The sequence below is a fragment of the Opisthocomus hoazin genome, chromosome 9, assembly GCF_030867145.1.
Source record: "Opisthocomus hoazin isolate bOpiHoa1 chromosome 9, bOpiHoa1.hap1, whole genome shotgun sequence".
NCBI classification, from domain to species: Eukaryota; Metazoa; Chordata; class Aves; order Opisthocomiformes; family Opisthocomidae; genus Opisthocomus; species Opisthocomus hoazin.
The window spans coordinates 36,617,897-36,636,468 of record NC_134422.1 but is presented as its reverse complement, the minus strand read 5'-3'; the positions used below and the strand labels follow the sequence as shown (position 1 = coordinate 36,636,468).

The 18,572-nt window shown below is 44.3% G+C and overlaps 3 protein-coding genes and 1 pseudogene across 5 annotated transcripts in view; all 4 read left to right on the top strand.

Annotated features, from left to right (window-relative positions):
• LOC104327544 (UDP-glucuronosyltransferase 1A1) overlaps positions 1-18,572 on the top strand; it is a 74,602-nt gene that overhangs the window by 22,222 nt on the left and 33,808 nt on the right. The window lies entirely within an intron of this gene.
• Positions 1,396-2,451, top strand: LOC142362392 (UDP-glucuronosyltransferase 1A1-like). The gene has a single exon (XM_075430478.1). It carries the CDS (start codon positions 1,429-1,431, stop codon positions 2,365-2,367), a length of 939 nt encoding a protein of 312 aa, XP_075286593.1. The 5' UTR covers positions 1,396-1,428; the 3' UTR covers positions 2,368-2,451.
• On the top strand, positions 2,796-4,133 carry LOC104337119 (UDP-glucuronosyltransferase 1A1-like; annotated as a pseudogene).
• On the top strand, positions 14,540-17,622 carry LOC104337109 (UDP-glucuronosyltransferase 1A1-like). The gene is made up of 2 exons (XM_075430893.1): positions 14,540-15,512; positions 17,248-17,622. The coding sequence occupies exons 1-2, from the start codon at positions 14,652-14,654 to the stop codon at positions 17,383-17,385; spliced, it is 999 nt and encodes a 332-aa protein (XP_075287008.1). The 5' UTR covers positions 14,540-14,651; the 3' UTR covers positions 17,386-17,622.

Below are 18,572 nucleotides of genomic sequence, written 5' to 3'. Positions count from 1 at the left end.
GTACCCTCCAGAAAAATCAGTGTTCCTATGGGTGTATGGCAGAAGACTCTTGTTTTTTCACTGACACGGATGAGAAGCTTTTTTTTCTCAGCCTTGGCTGCCAGTTGCACCAGGACTCCTTCTTTACCAGCCTTTCCCCCTGGTGGCGAAACCTGATAGAAGTTCGTGGCCCGGCAGGAGTCAAGCAGTGGAGATGCTCATCCCAAAGGGACAGGAAAAGCTTGATGTTCATTCCTCAGCCATTTTTTCATCTGTGAAGAAGGTTTTCCTTCGTTTTGGAATACAGTATAGCCCGAGGGTAGCAGTGCATCTCCTTAATGAATCCTGTCAGATTCGGCAGTGCCCAGCTTTTCAGTCATCCCTTGATTCAGCTGAAGAAATGTTACCTTGGTTTGCATATCCTAGGCCAGTAATGGTCCTCAGTGGAAGCATCAGCATTGCTACATCGCTGTAATATGAGTGCTCTTAACTTTTTGAGAACAAGAACCAAGAAGAGCTTACGTGTGCACTCCTCAGTACAGGTCTCCAAGTAAACGTGAGGGAGAAAAGGAAGGAGATGGACCCAGCACTGCTCCCAAAATAAGACGCTGGTGGACGTTTCCCATCTAGGATGTCTCAGAGGAAAAGATATTCTAGAAGAAGTCTTAACAGGCTGATGAGGGAACAGCTGTATCCTCCAACTCCTTCAGCTTTCATGCTGGGGGTGGACACAGTCATTGTGTAACAAAAGAGCACACCTTCTGCACCAGCCTCAAGGGGTATTCTGAGTCCAGCTCTTCAGGCTGCCAGACATTTCATTCGGGAGCTTCATAAAAACCATCGTTCATCTGTGCATTTGCAGGAACTTGTAGTACTCAGCCTAACTCCCTTGGTGCTTAACATATCCTTTTTGTCACATGTCCGTCTTCATCAGTGTTCTCACTCCAGAAGTAACCTTAAACAGCTCTTCCACATCTGCACATGGGGCCACAGGCATCCTAGTGATGAGTCTTCAAGGAGAGAGGGAGAGACGGGACATGTCTTGCTTCTGCAGGAGGAGAGATTAGCCTCTGCTGGGCTGAGTGTTGATGTGGATGTGACACATCTCCTGCACTTGCAAAAGATTCAGCCAGAGGTGAGCTATCAGACCCACCTAGAAGCACCCTTGCCTCCTTCTTGGGGCACTCCTTACTGTTTCTCTGATAGCAGCAGATGGGCGTTACCGGGTGTGTCACTTGCCACCGGCCTGTGGACTTGGCTGGAATGAATGCTTATTATGCAGCCTTTTATCAAAGGAATGATTATTCATTTACCATAGAGCAAATATCTCCAAGGATCACAACTTAGGCTGTAGAAGAGATGAGTGTTTAAAAGTGCGGAGCTGGTGCTATTGCTGCAGTGCTGCCAGTGGTTTGCTTTCTGGGCAGCACTCACCAGGTTGCTGCAGAAATGGCCCCGGTGCTTAGTGCTCATCCGCAGTTCACGGCGACGCTGGTTCTGCTCCTGTCCGTGCTCAGTTTGGCTGCTGGTGGGAAGCTACTGGTGACATGTGTGGATGGGAGTCCTTGGTTCGCCATGCGGGAAGTGTTGGACGTTCTCAGGCAGAAAGGGCATGAAATAGTCGTCGTTGCACCAGAGATAAATATACACATAAAATCAACGAAAAATCTTGTTATGAAAATGTACCCAGTTCCTTTCACACAGGAAGAGATGGATGGAAATCTCCAGGCATTTTTACAAGATTTGTCTGAAGAAGCATCTTTTGTGGAAAGATTTCTTAAAGTATACCAAGGCATTAAAAGATCCTATGATTTGTTTGTCTCCAGCTGTGCACAGTTACTGTTCAACAAGGAGCTTCTCAGATATCTTGAGGAAAGCAAGTTTGATGCCATCCTTTCCGACCCTGCACTACCCTGCGGGCCCATCCTGGCTGAGCATCTCTCAGTCCCTTCCGTGTTTTTTTTGCGACTAATACCATGTGGTTTAGATTTTGAAGCCACTCAATGTCCCAGTCCCCCTTCTTATGTCCCCAGGGGATTCACGGAGCTTGCAGACAGCATGAACTTTCTCCAGCGTATGAAGAATCTAATCTTTGACATTCCAAATTATTTCCTCTGTGATTTTATCCTTCAAGCATATGGAAAACTGGCTTCTGAGTTCCTCCAGCGGGATGTGACTCTGCCAGATCTCTTACGCAAGGCTTCTATTTGGCTCGTGAGGTTAGATTTTGTGTTAGAGTATCCAAGACCTCTGATGCCCAACATGATTTTCATTGGAGGAATGAACTGCGCTCACAAGAAGCTGCCTCAGGTGATTCATTCTCTGTTTTCAATTCTTGCTCTGGTAGAGTTCTGTCTTTATAAGAGTGGAATTTTGTATTGCGGATAGGAATCATTTTCCCATTTATTGTGAGTTAGAAAATACTTGTAAAAGAAAATATTTTTCACTCACTTTGTTCCTCACTTTCCATTTTCTGTGTAGGCAGCTATACTTTTTCACTTACAAAGCCTGTTCAGTTGATGCCTTTTTCATTACGCATGTTCAAAGGCATTTTTTGTAGAGCTGAGTAGCTTGGTACTGTCTCCCTTTGCGAGTGATGGATGTGCAGCAGGCAAGTCTGAGGGGCTGTCAAAGCCTGGCAGTTATGTATAATCCATACAACTTTGGAAATTGTTGTAGCGGAGTCTGGTATTTACTGAGAAATGCACTTCAGATTGTGTGTCCTGGGGCACCCTTGCTGCCTTACTACTTCTTCCTTTCCCAATTCTGTTGTCTTCTCCTTCACATGGGTATTTCCAAAGCTGGAATCAGCAGGAATATGGCAGGTTGTGGACTCTCAGGCTAAAAAGCATCATCTTTGTTGACAGGCAGGCCTCAGAAGACTTCTCCTTGGAGATGGCTATGGGGGACCTGAGAAAAAAAGACAGTCTGAAGGGTCTATGGTGGGCTGGCAGATCCTGCTCATAGGCAATAGGGGTGCCAAACATTTTCGGATAGAAACAGATGGGGCTTATCTGGTGTATCCACTTTTAACACCCACCCTCGTAAATCGCTGGACTCTAGTACTTATTGTACAGCCTTTTATCAAAACAATGATTATCCATTGACCACAGAGTAAATACCTCCTAGGGTCAAAGGTCAGGCAGTAGCACAGATGATTATTTCAGAAGTGCGGAGCTGGTGCTATTGCTTCAGTGCTGCCAGTGGTTTGCTTTCTGGGCAGCACTCACCAGGTTGCTGCAGAAATGGCCCCGGTGCTCAGCGCTCATCCGCAGGTCATGGCGACGCTGGTTCTGCTCCTGTCTGTGCTCAGTTTGGCTGCTGGCGGGAAGCTGCTGGTGATGTGGGTGGATGGGAGTCCTTGGTTCACCATGAGGGAGGTGTTGGACGGTCTCAGGCAGAAAGGGCATGAAATAGTCGCCGTTGAACCTGAGACAGATTTACACATAAAGCCAATGAAGAATGTTGTCATGAAAATGTACCCAGTCCCTTTCACACAGGAGGAGCTGCATCGAAATTTCCAGGCGTTTTCAGCAGATATATTAGAAGAAGCATCTTTTGTGGAAAGAAATGTTAGATTATATCAACAGGCAAAAATAACCTCTCGTGTACCTGTCTACCTGTGAACACTTACTGTCCAACAAAGAGCTTCTCAGATACCTTGAGGAAAGCAAGTTTGATGCTGTCCTTACAGACCCTATGCTACCCTGCGGGCAGAACCTGGCTGAGCATCTCTCAGTCCCTTCTGTGTTTTTTTTGTATCAAATACCATGTGGTTTAGAATTCGAAGCCACTCAATGTCCCAATCCCCTTTCTTATGTCCCCAGGGCATTCACAGACCTTACAGACTGCATGAACTTTCTCTAGCGCGTGCAGAATCTAATCTTTAACATCCCAAATTATTTCCTCTGTGATTTTATCCTTCAACCATATGCAAAACTGGCTGCGGAGTTCCTTCAGCGGGATGTGACTCTGCCAGATCTCTTACACAAGGCTTCCATTGGGCTTCTGCGAGTAGACTTTGTGTTCCACAATCCCCAACCATTGATGCCCAATATGATCATAATTGGAGGAGTAAACTGCGCTCACAGGAGGCTAACTCAGGTGGGTCATGCCTGATTTTTGTTCCCCCATGTTCGCTAGAGAACTTTGTGTCAGTGTTCTCTTTAACTGAGTGATAGTAAACGGCTTCAAACTGCTTTTCCTTATCCAAGACGTGCCAGTACCCCCGTCCGTGACCACATCTTGAGTATCACACTGTAAACATAGGGGTGGTGTTTTGAATGAGTATAGCTCTGCTGAACTCCATATAGATTTGTGGAGGTCCGAATCTGATATTTCTTTGCTCAGAAACCTCTCCCCAGACACCTGTCACCAACTGATGAGTGCAACGCTTTGCTAGAGCTAGGACAAAGAAAAAATGGTGGGAAGGGTGCAAGTTGTGTGCCATGAGGAAACTGTCTATATGAAAACCCCAGGTTGCTCTTTCACCTTTGCCTTTACTTAGAGGATTGCCGAGTTTCAGCATCCATGCCAGGACAGGAATGACTCTCACACATTGATGCAATGCACAGTCGATTCACTTTATTGCTCTACTTGCGTGGTTATACACATTTTTCATATCTGTACACACGATCACGCTTATTCGGATAGGCTACAGACATAAATCACGCGCTGTTCACGCACCCCATATTGCCTTATGATTGGTAAGTATGCAGTAACGCCAGTAGCAACAGGCCGCCTCCAAGTCCTTGAACACATTTTGTTTTTGCTAACCCACATCATGTGCACTATCAGAACTTTCTCAATTGCTATTCTTAGCTGCCCTTTCCAGCGGCCTGTTCAGTTATGCTAACTGTTTTGCTTAAGTGGCCTAGTCATGCTAACTCTCAAGGTACATCAACCTCAACAGAGGATGACTGTGTGCTTGTGAGCCTTCTTTGACTGTCCGCTGGAAGGAGAACAACCAATTTCCTATGGCAGATTCTTCTCTTGACTTGCTGCAGCAGCAAGAGCCCGTGGCAATGTTTGCTTTGTGAACCTCCTCCTCCTCTCACTGATCTCGTGAGCAGTTCTGCTCACACTGTGCTTCTGGTTTGAGTGAGTTGCCCATAGGCATAAAGCTGGTTTCTGGGATCTAAGCTGCAAGTTCTGTCCTGGCACTTAATTCCATTATTGAGTTTAGAATGGCTTCACAGAGCCTGCTAGGTCTCAGCTGTGGCATCCTCCTTAGCTTTGACAATGTATTTTGCCCTGCTTCCACAAACATCTTCTTTAGAACTAGTAACTTTCACAGCCAAGTACCCTCCAGAGAAATCAGTGTTCCTATGGTTTTATGGCAGAAGACTCTTGTTTTTTCACTGACACGGAGGAGAAGTTTTTCCATCTCAGTCTTGAATGCCAGTTGCACCAGGACTCCTTCTTTCCCTAAGATCCCCCCGGCTGTAGAAGCCTGTTAGAAAATCCAGTGAATGGAAGTCCCTGGCCTGGCACAAGTCAGGCAGTGGAGCTGCTCATCCCAAAGGGACAGGAAAAGCTTGATGTTCATTCCTCAGCCATATTTTATCTTTTAAGAAGTTTTTCCTGCGTTTTGGAATACGGTAGTCTCCAAACATACGTTGGTTTAGAAGGTGCCATCAATCAGCAGAGTGCTTGATTTGCAGGTGGATACAGTCACAGAGTAGCAGTGCATCTCCTTCATCCATCCTATCAGATTTGGCAATGCCCAGCTTTTCAGCCATCCCTCGATTCAGCTAAAAAAACGTTACCTTGGTTTGCATATCCTAGGCCAGTAATGGTCCTCAGTGGAAGCATAAGCATTGCTACATGTGTATAATATAAGTGCTCTTAACTTTTTGACAACAAGAACCAACAAGAGCTTACATGTGCATCCCTCAGCACAGTGTGGTTGAGAAGGTGCCATTTTCTTCCCTAATCTCAAATCACTGCGGTGGTGATCCAGATAGGAATCAATTTCCCGTGTAGGGTGGCTTGGGCAAATACTTGTGAAAGAAATTATTTTTCTCTCACTTTCTTCCTCACTTTCCATTTTCTGTGTAGGCAACTGTATCTTTTCATTTTTAAAGTATGCTCAGTTGAAGAGAAACTCTAGGTTCTTCCAGTCAAGATCTATGATGAGACATTGTATGCACTGGCCTAAGGGATTGTCAGAATTTGTGGACAGTCCGACAAACTGCTGGATTTCTCTTATAAGGAGTTCCCATGGGATGGCCCACAAAACCTTAAAAGCTCTTCCCAGGCTCAAAAACTCAGTCCTAATGAATGGAGCAATGGAGGGGGGTCTGCTTCGACATGTCCAGCACAGCACGGCTAGCACTCAGGGGACGGATGCAGCCTTGGTAATTGTGCTAACCTTTCAGATGTGGCATGTGCTTTGGGTGCCTTGGACATAGAAGATAGCAATACACACAGTTCTTACTGGAGAGCCTCCTCTGCTGCTCTGTGGTAGAGCCTGGAGAGTTGAGCTTTTCTTTTTAGTGCCCTGGCTGTCTCTTCAGTCATATTATTCAGATGCCTGTGCCTTGGGGTGAGGTCACCAAGGCTGCCTGGGGAATACAACCCATCTCCAGGTGGTGGAGGTGGCTGTGGCGTCTTACAGACATCCTCATGCACACTGTAATTTTCCACCTGAGCATTTATGCAACTCCACTGCTGCTGGACACCAGCCAAGATTTGCCAGTGACAAAAAAGAAGCTAGAATTAGGCCCTGAAGTGTTTCATGGAAAATCCCCCTCAAGGAGTGTTCAGATATCTCTTCTCTGTCCTCTGAGCTCACAAAGCGAGCCCTGCATCCCCTGAGGCAGGTCCCAGACGCTGGAAGGAGTGCCTAGTGTGGGTGATGTTTCCTGCAGAAAAACCAGGCATCGTGCTTCTGTCACCGAAAAACTGGGAATAAAACCTCGTTACACCAATGTATTGTTAAAAGGCAGGCATTCTTTATTGCAGCGCTGGATGCACGGAGGACATTTCCACCAAACATGCATACCTCATACCTTTTTCGTGCAGTTTATATAGATCAAAAATATACATATTTATTTTATTCATGCATATTCAATATTATTCTCTTTGGCGATTGGTGTAAACTTTTCTTGCTTCTTACGTAAGTTGTTGCACAGACTCAGTTACCCTCTTCTATTGTTCCTTTTTGAGTAGGTGGTATTACTTGAGTAGGGGGTCAGTGCATTGGTGGTCGCGATCTCCCCCTGCCGGAATTACCTTTTACCTGCTTGGCTCGCAATCTTGGCAAACCCGGTCAGTCTCTTCAGTCTGTTTCACAGAACCACACTCCATCATTTCTCTTGACAAAAACACAGTTACCCACTATGGTTAGCGTTAATGGTTACCTAGAGACTAGACCCTCTGTTCCAAGACCTAATGTCTAGGTGGGTCGGGCTGTACCAGGGACATAGCAGCACTGTTCAAGGTTATGGTCAACTGATTCTATTGCCCTGGTTACATTTCCTCCCTTTGGAAGTTTGGAAATAACCATTTTTTCAATACTTCTATCCTAAATTATATTTTAGTTATACACTAATTGAATACTCTACTGTCAATAATGATGTTATAACAATTGAATTATCCACTATCCACTATATGGTGGTGGGAGCGTCGTGACCGAATCACTTAAATTTTGTCTGTTGGCTACTGTCTGAATAATCGTTCAATTGAAGGCTGTTTTATTGATGAGTTCCTTTTTAAACAATAATAAATGAGTAATATCAGTAAAAAGATGATTAACAAATGTAGCCCAGTACTAATTAAGGATTTTACCCAAGAACTCAGATTCCACCCCAATCCATTGAAAATTTTGTCGAGCCAATTTTCTTCCAGAGTTCTTGGGAAGTATATTAACTGTTCTGCTTTTATTGACAGCAGATCTTTACTTCTTGTTTTCACTTTTAATACTTTAAACAATGCTCCCATCATCATCAGTTTCCAAATCAGAATTAATTCTTTCCATATTTTACAATGATAGCCTCCTCTTTTAGATATATTTTAAGATCAGTTTTGCAGTCTCTGGATCTGTATTGATGATTCTCTATGAAGGGGCCTTCTTCACTCGAGTATAGTGTATCCAAGGTTCCAATCCTTCTGCTTTGATAGCAGTGTAAGTTATTAACAGTACCTGGAAAGGTCCCTTCCACTTCTCCTGCAGTGGTTCAGAGTACCAAGTTCTTATGTACACAAAATCTCCTGGTTGTTACTGATGAACACGTGTATCCAAAGCAAGCGATCTGGTCAGCACAATGTATTTTCGGAGTGCTTTGAGGGTTTTTCCTAAAGAAATCAAATAAATTTTTAAAGCTGTTTCCCGTGCTGCTCTCATATCCCCTGGGATTAAGAGTTTGATAAGGTCTGCCATACAAGATTTTGTATGGACATACACCATCTTTAGATCTTGGTTGGATTCTGATTCTCAGGAGTGCTAATGGTAAGGCTTGTGGCCATTTTAAAGATACTTCTTGAGAAATCTTACTTATTTGTCTTTTTAATGTTTGGTTCATCCTTTCAATTTTCCCACTTGATTGTGGCCTCCAGGGGATATGCAAATCCCAATTTATTCCTAAAATTTTACTTACTTGTTGAACTATTTCTGCTACAAAATGTGGTCCCCTATCAGAAGACATGCCTATTGGTACTCCAAACCTTGGTGTTATTTCTTTTAACAATATTTTAACCACTTCTCTTGCTTTGCTGGTGCGACAAGGAAAGGCTTCTGGCCATCCAGAGAATGTATCAATCAATACTAATAAATACTCAAATCTATTTTGCCTGGGAAATTCAGAAGAATCAACCTGCCAATAGTCTCCTGGGGAGTTACCTTGCTTCTTAAGTCCTAAGGGTGCCTTTTTCCGATTTAAGGGATTATTTTTGAGACAAATTGGACACTTAGCCACTATTGATTTAATTATTCCCGTCATTTGTACACACACTACAGATGATTTTAAACTCGAGACCATAGCATCTACACCCCAATGTGTCTGCGCATGCTTTTCTTTCGCAAGTTCTAACATAACTTGCGGGGTTACTATTACCTGCTTTTCTGGCGTTACCCACCACCCTTCTGTATTTTGTGATACTTTTAATTGTTCTGTCAATTGTTCATCCAATTTACTACATTTTGGTTTCAGATTCAGGATTTTAATCTGTTTTACTGATACTAGTGCAAGGATACCTCGTTCTGCAGCCTCCTTTGCTGTTTTGTCCGCCAATCGATTACGTATGTTTACAGCTGTCTGACCAAATTGATGAGCTTTGCAATGCATTACCGCCACTTCCTTTTGGCTTCTGCACCTCTTCTAAGAGCTGGAGGTTTTCTTCTTTATGTTTTATCGATGATCCTCGGGCTGAGTGCAGTCCTCTTTCTTTCCAGATAGCCCCATGAGCATGAATCACGCCAGCTGCAGATTTGGAATCAGTCTGTATATTTACCCTTTTTCCTTCTGCCATTCGCAAGGCTTGCTTCAACGCCACCAGTTCTGCTTTCTGTGCCGAGGTATTTGCAGGTAGTGTTCCTGACTCCAGTGCCTCGGTGGTGGTGACAACAGCATATCCGGCTGTTCATCTTCCTTCTTTCACAAAGCTGATCTCATCCGTAAATAACTCCAAATCAGGATTTTCCAGAGGTTCATCTTTCAGGTCCGATCTGCTGGAATAGACTTGTTCAACAGTTAGCAGGCAGTCATGTTCTAGACTTTCTGTTGGATTTTCCATCGACAGAAACATTGCTGGATTTACAATAGTTGTGGTTTTTAATTCCACATCGTCTTGTTCCAGCAAGACAACCTGATATTTCAGCATTCTGCTGGGGGATAGCCAATGACCTCCCTTTTGTTCTAAAACAGTTACCACAATGTGTGGTACATATACCACCATCTTTTGGCTCATAATCAATTTTCGTGCTTCCTGAATTAGCAATACCGTTGCTGCCACAGCACGTAAACATCCCGGCCATCCTTTACTCACGTTGTCAAGTTGTTTAGAGAAGTATCCTGCTGGTCACTTCCAGGACCCCAGACATTGTGCGAGCACTCCAAGGGCCAGGTGTTGCCTGTCATGTACAAACAGCTTAAAAGGTTTGATTAGATCAGGTAAACTTAGATCAGGTAAACCCAAGGCAGGGGCCATCATCAATGCCTTTTTAAGTTCCCTAAATGATTTTTGGCGTTCAGGTGTCCATGTCAGATACAAGTCTTTGGATTCTCTTAAAGCTTCATAGAGTGGTTTCACATATAGTCCATAGTTTGGAATCCAAAGTCAACACCATCCAAACATCCCCAAGAAAGCTCTCAGCTCCTTTGGACTGTTGGGTTCTGGGATTTGACAAATGGCTTCTTTTCTCTCATTGCCTAATTGTCTTTGCCCTTGAGATATTTCAAATCCCAAATAAATCACTGCTTCTTTTCCTATCTGGGCCTTATTTTTGGAAACTCTGTATCCCCCTTGGCCCAGAAAATTCAATAAACTGATAGTAATTTCAAAACATTCTTCCTTGCTCTCTGCTGCTATCAGAATATCATCCACATATTGCAACAATGTTCCCTTTTCCTGGTTCTGTTTCTTCCATATTTCTAATTCTTTTGACAACTGATTTCCAAATATTGTGGGGCTATTTTCGAATCCTTGTGGAAGTACAGTCCATGTCAATTGCATCTTTTGTCCTGTTGCAGGGCTCTCCCATTCAAAAGCAAATATGCTTTGACTTTGTATATCTAGAGGTATGCAAAAGAAGGCATCCTTTAAATCTAGTACAGTAAACCATGTATGTTCCTCTTTCAGAGATGTCAGTAAAGTATAGGGATTGGCTACTACTGGATGTATATCTTGAACTATCTGATTTATAGCTCTTAAATCCTGGACTAGTCGATATTCTTTTCCTCCAGATTTCCTTACCGGTAATATAGGAGTGTTATATTCTGACTCGCATTTTACCAAAAGTCCATAATCCAAAAATTTAGTGATTAACCCCTCTAATCCTTTTCGACCCTCCCACTTAATAGGATATTGTTTTTGTCTTACCGGTTTGGATCCAGGTTTTAAGGTCACTTTTACCGGTTCTGCCAATTTGGACCGTCCCGAAACTTCATTTGCCCAAACCAAGGGGATTACTGCGTTTTCCACCTCTTCTGGAATTTGCTTCTCCTTAAAAGAATCCTGTAACATAAACACTCTCGCCTCTACGGCTTTTGATTCTGGTATCAATAATTCAATTTCCCCATTTTTAAAAGTGATTTGTGCCTCTAATTTGCTTAATAAATCTCTTCCTAACAAAGGCAATGGACATTCAGGCATATATAGAAACTGATGAGTTACCCACTGTTTTCCCATTCTGAATTTCAACAGCTCTAAAAAAGGCCTATTTTCTCTTTGCCCTGTCGCACCAACAACATCTACAAATTTATGACTACATTTCCCTTTACATGTGTTTAATACTGAATAAGTGGCCCCTGTATCTACTAAAATTCTACTTCCTCATTCCCTAGCTTCAATGTAACCACGGGTTCAGCTAGGGTTGACTCCCCCTGTCCTCTTCATGATTCCTCATCCAGAGTGATCAGCTTGATTGCACGGAGAGTCGGATCTAATTCTCCAGCTTTAGGACATTCCCTTTTCCAGTGCCTGCTTTCCCTACAAACAGCACACTGATCTCGTGCCAATCGGAGATTCACCTTCCCTCTTTCTCCAACATTTATTTCTCGTTCTCTTCCCCTACCCCTTCTGTTATTTTCAGTTAAGGCTGCTAATAATTTTCCATCCCTCCGCGCTTGTCTCACTTCCTTTTCTTTCTCTCTATTATTATACACAGTCCAAGCTATTTCAAGCATCTTACCCAAATCTCTCGATTCAGGTCCTTCTAATTTCTGGAGCTTCTTTCTAATATCAGGGGCCGATTGACCCATAAATATGGAGGCCAACTGTGTTGCTTCTTCTGGCTTTTCTGGATCCAAATTAGTATATTTTCGGGCAGTCTCCTTCAGTCTCTCCATAAAGGCTGAAAGGGACTCATTTAGTTCTTGTCTCACCTCATAGATTTTTGACCAATTTATTGCTTTTGGCATCGCATGCTTAACACCAAATAAAATCCACCTTTGATATCTAGTTAACATTCCCCTGGGTCCCAGCTGATTTGGGTCCCATTCAAGATCTGAGGATGGGAAATTCTGATCCACTGTTCCCTGTAAATCCCTGTGAGCATGCGCTCCCTCTACCTGTTTTCTAGAAGCATTCAATACCATTCTCTTATCAGTATCATCGAGCAAAGTGTCCAATATCACTTGCATATCATTCCAGTCAGGGTCTTGGGTTCTAATTTTTGTTTCAATAACCTTCACTACCCTTTCAGGGTCCTCCCGATATGTACCTGCAACCTCTTTCCGTGACCTTAAATCAGTTATTGAAAACAGAACGTTCACTACTACTGGACCATTAGTCCCTACGCTTCCCGGAGAGGAGCTTGGAGGGAGCCGGTTCAGCCACCCCCCCCCCCCCATCCTTCCCCGTGTCCTTCCTGAAACCGGGCTGAATCCCCCTGTCCCTCCTCCCATAGGAGAAGCAGAAGGATTATCAGCTTCCAAATTTTGATCCTCTTGATCATCTCCCCATCTCCGGCAAGGTACAATCATTAACTTAACATAATCTTCCTCAAGTCCATATTTTAAACACCTTTTACCAATACTACAAGCAGAACAACACTTTTAAAAATCCTCTTCAGATTTTCCTTTCTTTAAAACCATCACCACAGAATCATGTGGATGTATCCCACACTGCTTCTGCCACTCCGGATGATTTATCAGTGTGAAAAACAGATCTGCATATATTACGTCATTTACCTTTCCTTTTACAAAACAACATTATTTGCAAGATGGTGTTATAACATAGTGTCCCATTCCCTGGCCATTTTTCCCTACTTTCCAAGGTATACTTTGGCCACCAATGACTGCAGTACTCAATCAATTTCTTCTGAGTCAAAGGATCACCCCCCAGATCTTTCCAGTGTTTCAGAATACATCCCAAAGGTGTACCCCGTGGGATGGGCTTTTTACTCAGAAATGTGCCCATCTCCCAAACGACCAGTGGTTGTGATTGTGCACTATAACAGGCACTAGTCAGAGGGACCCCAACCCTTGTTGGAGCTCCCTCTGGGATCCCAGCTCCCTGCCGGAGATCCCAATCTTGGAGACTTCACCCCCCCCTGTTGAAGACTCCCCCCTTGGGCCCCACTCCACCGGCTTTCACTGAGCAGAGACTTTCCAACAGAGGTATCTTTTTAGCCCAACTCTGCATGGCTTTCACTGTGACTTACGAGCAGGCTTCAGTGGGACTCTAACTGACCTCCTGTGGGACTTTAACCCACGTCCCACCAAGAGCTCTGTTACTTGCTAAAAGAATGCCTTAGTTAATTTCCAGGGGACTTACTTGGAATCTTTCGGTCCGGTGATCAGAGGTTCTCCTTGAGAAACTCTCGATGCTGGCTGGAGGTCCAGTGATCCCACGGATCCGTTGGTACTCACAAATGGGGTCCCATCTGGGACGCCAGAAACTGTCACCAAAAATCCGGGAATAAAACCTCGTTACACCAATGTAGTGTTAAAAGGCAGGCATTCTTTATTGCAGCGCTGGATGCACGGGGGATAATTCCACCAAACATGCATACCTCATACCTTTTTCGTGCAGTTTATATAGATCAAAAATATACATATTTATTTTATTCATGCATATTCAATATTATTCTCTTTGGCGATTGGTGTAAACTTTTCTTGCTTCTTACGTAAATTGTTGCGCAGACTTAGTTACCCTCTTCCATTGTTCCTTTTTGAGTAGGTGGTATTACTTGAGTAGGGGGTCAGTGAGTCGGTGGTCGCGATCTCCCCCTGCCGGAATTACCTTTTACCTGCTTGGCTCGCAATCTTGGCAAACCTGGTCAGTTTCTTCAGTCTGTTTCACAGAACCACACTCCATCATTTCTCTTGACAAAAACACAGTTACCCACTATGGTTAGCGTTAATGATTACCTAGAGACTAGACCCTCTGTTCCAAGACCTAATGTCTAGGTGGGTCGGGCTGTACCAGGGACATAGCAGCACTGTTCAAGGTTATAGTCAACTGATTCTATCACCCTGGTTACACTTCCACCATCATCAGTCTTTGCAGTCTAGAAACCATCTTAAACATCTCTTCCACATCTGCTATGGGGCCACAGGCATCCTAGAGATGAGTCTTCAAGGAGAGAGGGAGAGATGGGACAGCTCTTGAGCAGGGGAGGGAGTAGCCCCTGCTGGGCTGAGCATTGATGTGGATGTGACACATCTCCTGCACTTGCAAAAGGTTCAGCCAAAGGGAAGCTATGAGACCCACCCAGAAGCACCCTTGCCTCCTTCTTGGGGCACTCCTTACTGTTCCTCTGATAGAAGAAGATGGGCGTTACCTGGTGTGTCACTTGCCACCGGCCTGTGGACTTGGCTGGAATGAATGCTTATTATGCAGCCTTTTATCAAAGGAATGATTATTCATTTACCACAGAGCAAATATCTCCAAGGATCACAAGTTAGGCTGTAGCAGAGATGAGTGTTTAAAAGTGCGGAGCTGGTGCTATTGCTTCAGTGCTGCCAGTGGTTTGCTTTCTGGGCAGCACTCACCAGGTTGCTGCAGAAATGGCCCCGGTGCTTAGTGCTCATCCGCAGGTCACAGCGACGCTGGTTCTGCTCCTGTCTGTGCTCAGTTTGGCTGCTGGTGGAAAGGTGCTGGTAACATATGTGGATGGGAGTCCTTGGTTCACCATGCGGGAAGTGTTGGACAGACTCAGGCAGAAGGGGCATGAAATAGTCGTCGTTGCACCAGATATAAATTTAAACATTAAGCCAATGGAGAATTTTGTTATGAAAACGTACCCAGTTCCTTACAAACAGGAAGAGTCAGACGGAGTTTTTCAGGCATTTTTACAAGATTTATTTGAAGAAGGATCTTTTTTGGAAAGATTTCTTAAAGCATACAAAGGTGTAAAAAACGTCTCTGATGAGGTATTATCCGACTGTGCACGCTTACTGTCCAACAAGGAGCTTCTCAGATATCTTGAGGAAAGCAAGTTTGATGCCGTTATTACAGACCCTTTTCTACCCTGCGGGCCCATCCTGGCTGAGCATCTCTCAGTCCCTTCCGTGTTTTTTTTGCGACTAATACCCTGTGCTTTAGATATTGACGCCACTCAATGTCCCAATCCACCTTCTTACGTCCCCAGGGGATTCACAGACCTTGCAGACAGCATGAACTTTCTGCAGCGCGTGAAGAATCTAATCTTTGACATTCCAAATTATTTCCTCTGTGATTCTATCCTTCAACCATATGCAAAACTGGCTTCCGAGTTCCTCCAGCGGGATGTGACTGTGGCAGATCTCTTACGCAAGGCTTCTATTTGGCTCGTGAGGTTAGATTTTGTGTTAGATTATCCAAGACCTTTGATGCCCAACATGATTTTCATTGGAGGAATGAACTGCGCTCACAAGAAGCTGCCTCAGGTGGGTCATTCTCTGTTTTCAGTTCTTGCTCTGGTAGAATTCTGTGTTTATAAGCGTGGAATTTTGTACAGCAGATAGAAATCAATTTCCCATTTAGGTGAGTTAGGCAAATACTTGTAAAAGAAATTATTTTTCTCTCACTTTCTTCCTCACTTTCCATTTTCCGTGTAGGCAACTATACTTTTTCAGTTATGAAGCCTGTTCAGTTGATGCCTCTTTCATTACGCGTGTTCAAAGGCATTTTTTGTAGAGTTGAGTAGCTTGGTACTGTCTCCCTTTGCGAGTGATGGATGTGCAGCAGGCAAGTCTGAGGGGCTGTCAAAGCCTCGCCGTTACGTATAATCCATAGAGCTTTGGAAATTGTTCTAGTAGGGTCTGGTATTTACCGAGAAATGCACATCAGGCGTGTGTCCTGGGGCACCCTTGCTGCATTACCACTGCTTCCTTTCCCAATTATACTGTCTTCTCTTTCACATGGGTATTTCCAAAGCTGGAATCAGCAGGAATATGGCAGGTTGTAGACTCTCAGCCTTAAAAGCACTGCCTCTGCTGACAGGCAGGCCTCAGAAGATTCTGCATTGGTGATGACCATCGGAGATCTGACAAAAAAAAAGACAGTCTCCATGAGCCTGAAGGGTCTATGGTGGGCTGGCAGATCCTGCTCAAAGGCAATAAGGCTGCCAAAGCTTTTTGGATAGAATCATAAATAGGGTTTATCTGGTGTATCCACTTTTAACACCTGCCCTCGTAAATTGCTGGACTCTGGTACTTATAATGCAGCCTTTTATCAAAGGAATGATTATTCATTGACCACAGAGCAAATACCTCCAAGGATCACAAGTCGGGCTGTAGCAGAGGTGGTTGTTTAAAAGTGCGGAGCTGGTGCTATTGCTTCAGTGCTGCCAGTGGTTTGCTTTCTGGGCAGCACTCACCAGGTTGCTGCAGAAATGGCCCCGGTGCTTAGTGCTCATCCGCACGCCATGGCGACACTGGTTCTGCTCCTGTCTGTGCTCAGTTTGGCTGCTGGTGGGAAGCTGCTGGTTGTGCCAATTGATGGGAGTCATTGGCTCAGCATGCGGGAGGTTTTGGACGTTCTTATGCAGAAGGGGCATGAAATAGTCGTCATTGCACCAGAGATAAATTTACACATAAAGCCAACGAAGAATTTTGTCATGAAAATGTACCCAGTCCCTTTCTCACAGGAAGAGATGGATGGAAATTTCCAATCATTGTCAGAGTAGTTATTTGAAGAAGAATCTATTGTGGAAAGAGTTGTCAGAAGTTATCAATGGACATAAAAAACATCTGCCATATACCTGTGCACCTGTGAACACTTACTGTCCAACAAAGAGCTTCTCAGATATCTTGAGGAGTGGAAGTTTGATGCGGTCCTTACAGACCCTATGCTACCCTGCGGGCAGATCCTCGCTGAGCATCTTTCAGTCCCTTCCGTGGTTTTTTTGTACCAAATACCGTGTGTTTTAGAATCTAAAGCCACTCAATGTCCCAATCCCCCTTCTTCTGTCCCCAAGGCATTTACAGACCGCATGAAATTTCTCCAGCGGGTGAGGAATGTTATATTTGACAGCCCAAATTATCTCCTCTGTGAGTTTGTCTTTCAACCATATGCAAAACTGGCTTCTGAGTTCCTCCAGCAGGATGTGACTGTGGCAGATCTCTTACGCAAGGCCTCCATTTGGCTTCTGCGATTAGACTTTGTGTTCCTCTATCCCAGACCATTGATGCCCAACATGATTATCACTGGAGGAGTGAACTGTGCTCACAGGAGGCTAACTCAGGTGGGTCATGTCTGATTTTTGTTCTGCTGTGTTCACTAGAGACCTTTATATCAATGTTCTGTTTAACTGAGTGATAGTACACTGCGTCAAACTGCTCTTCTTTAGCCAAGACATGCCAGTAATGCCTTGTGTGATGGTATCTTGAGTACCACACTGTAAACATAGGAGTGGTGTTTTGAATGGGTATAGCTCTACTGAACTCCACATAGAATTGTGGAGGTCCGAATCTGATATTTCTTTGCTCAGAAACCTCTCCCCAGACACCTGTCACCAACTGATGAGTGCAACTCTTTGCTAGAGCTAGGACAAAGAAAAGATAGTGGAAGGGCATAAGATGTGTACAGTGGGGGAACTGTCTATATGAAAACCCCGGGTTGCTCTTTCACCTTTGTCTTTACTTAGAGGATGACTGTGTGCTTGTGAGCCTTCTCTGACTGTCCGCTGGGAGAAGAACAACCAATTTCCTATGGCAGATTCTTCTCTTCACTTGCTGCAGCAGCAAGAGCCCATGGCAACGTTTGCTTTGTGAACCTCCTCCTCCTCCCACTGATCTCGCGGGCACTGCTGCTCACACTGTGCTTCTGCTTTGTGTGAGTTGTCCTTAGACATAAAGCTGGTTTCTGGGATCTAAGCTGCAAGTTCTGTCCTGGCATTTAATTCCACTATCGAGTTTACAATGGCTTGACAGAACCTGCTAGGTCTCAGCTGTGGCATCCTCCTTAGCTTTGACAATGTATTTTGCCCTGCTTAAGCTGACGAGAGTCTCAGCTTCCGCAAACATCTTCTTTAGAACTAGTAACTTTCACAGCCAAGTACCCTCCAGAGAAATCAGTGTTCCTATGATTTTATGGCAGAAGACTCTTGTTTTTTCACTGATATGGAGGAGAAGTTTTTCCATCTCAGTCTTGAATGCCAGTTGCACCAGGACTCCTTCTTTCCCCTCATTCCCCCTGGGTGTAGAAGCCTGTTAGAAAATCCATTGAATGGAAGTCCCTGGCCTGGCACAAGTCAGGCAGTGGAGCTGCTCATCCCAAAGGGACAGGAAAAGCTTCATGTTCAGTCCTCAGCCATTTTTTATCTGTTAAGAAGTTTTTCCTGCATTTTGGAATACGGTAGACTGAAAAAATACATTGGTTTAGAAGGTGCCATCAATCAGCAGAGTGCTTGATTTGCAGGTGGATATAGTCGCAGGGTAGCAGTGCATCTCCATCATGAGTCCTATCAGATTCGGCAATGCCCAGCTTTTCAGCCATCCCTCGAT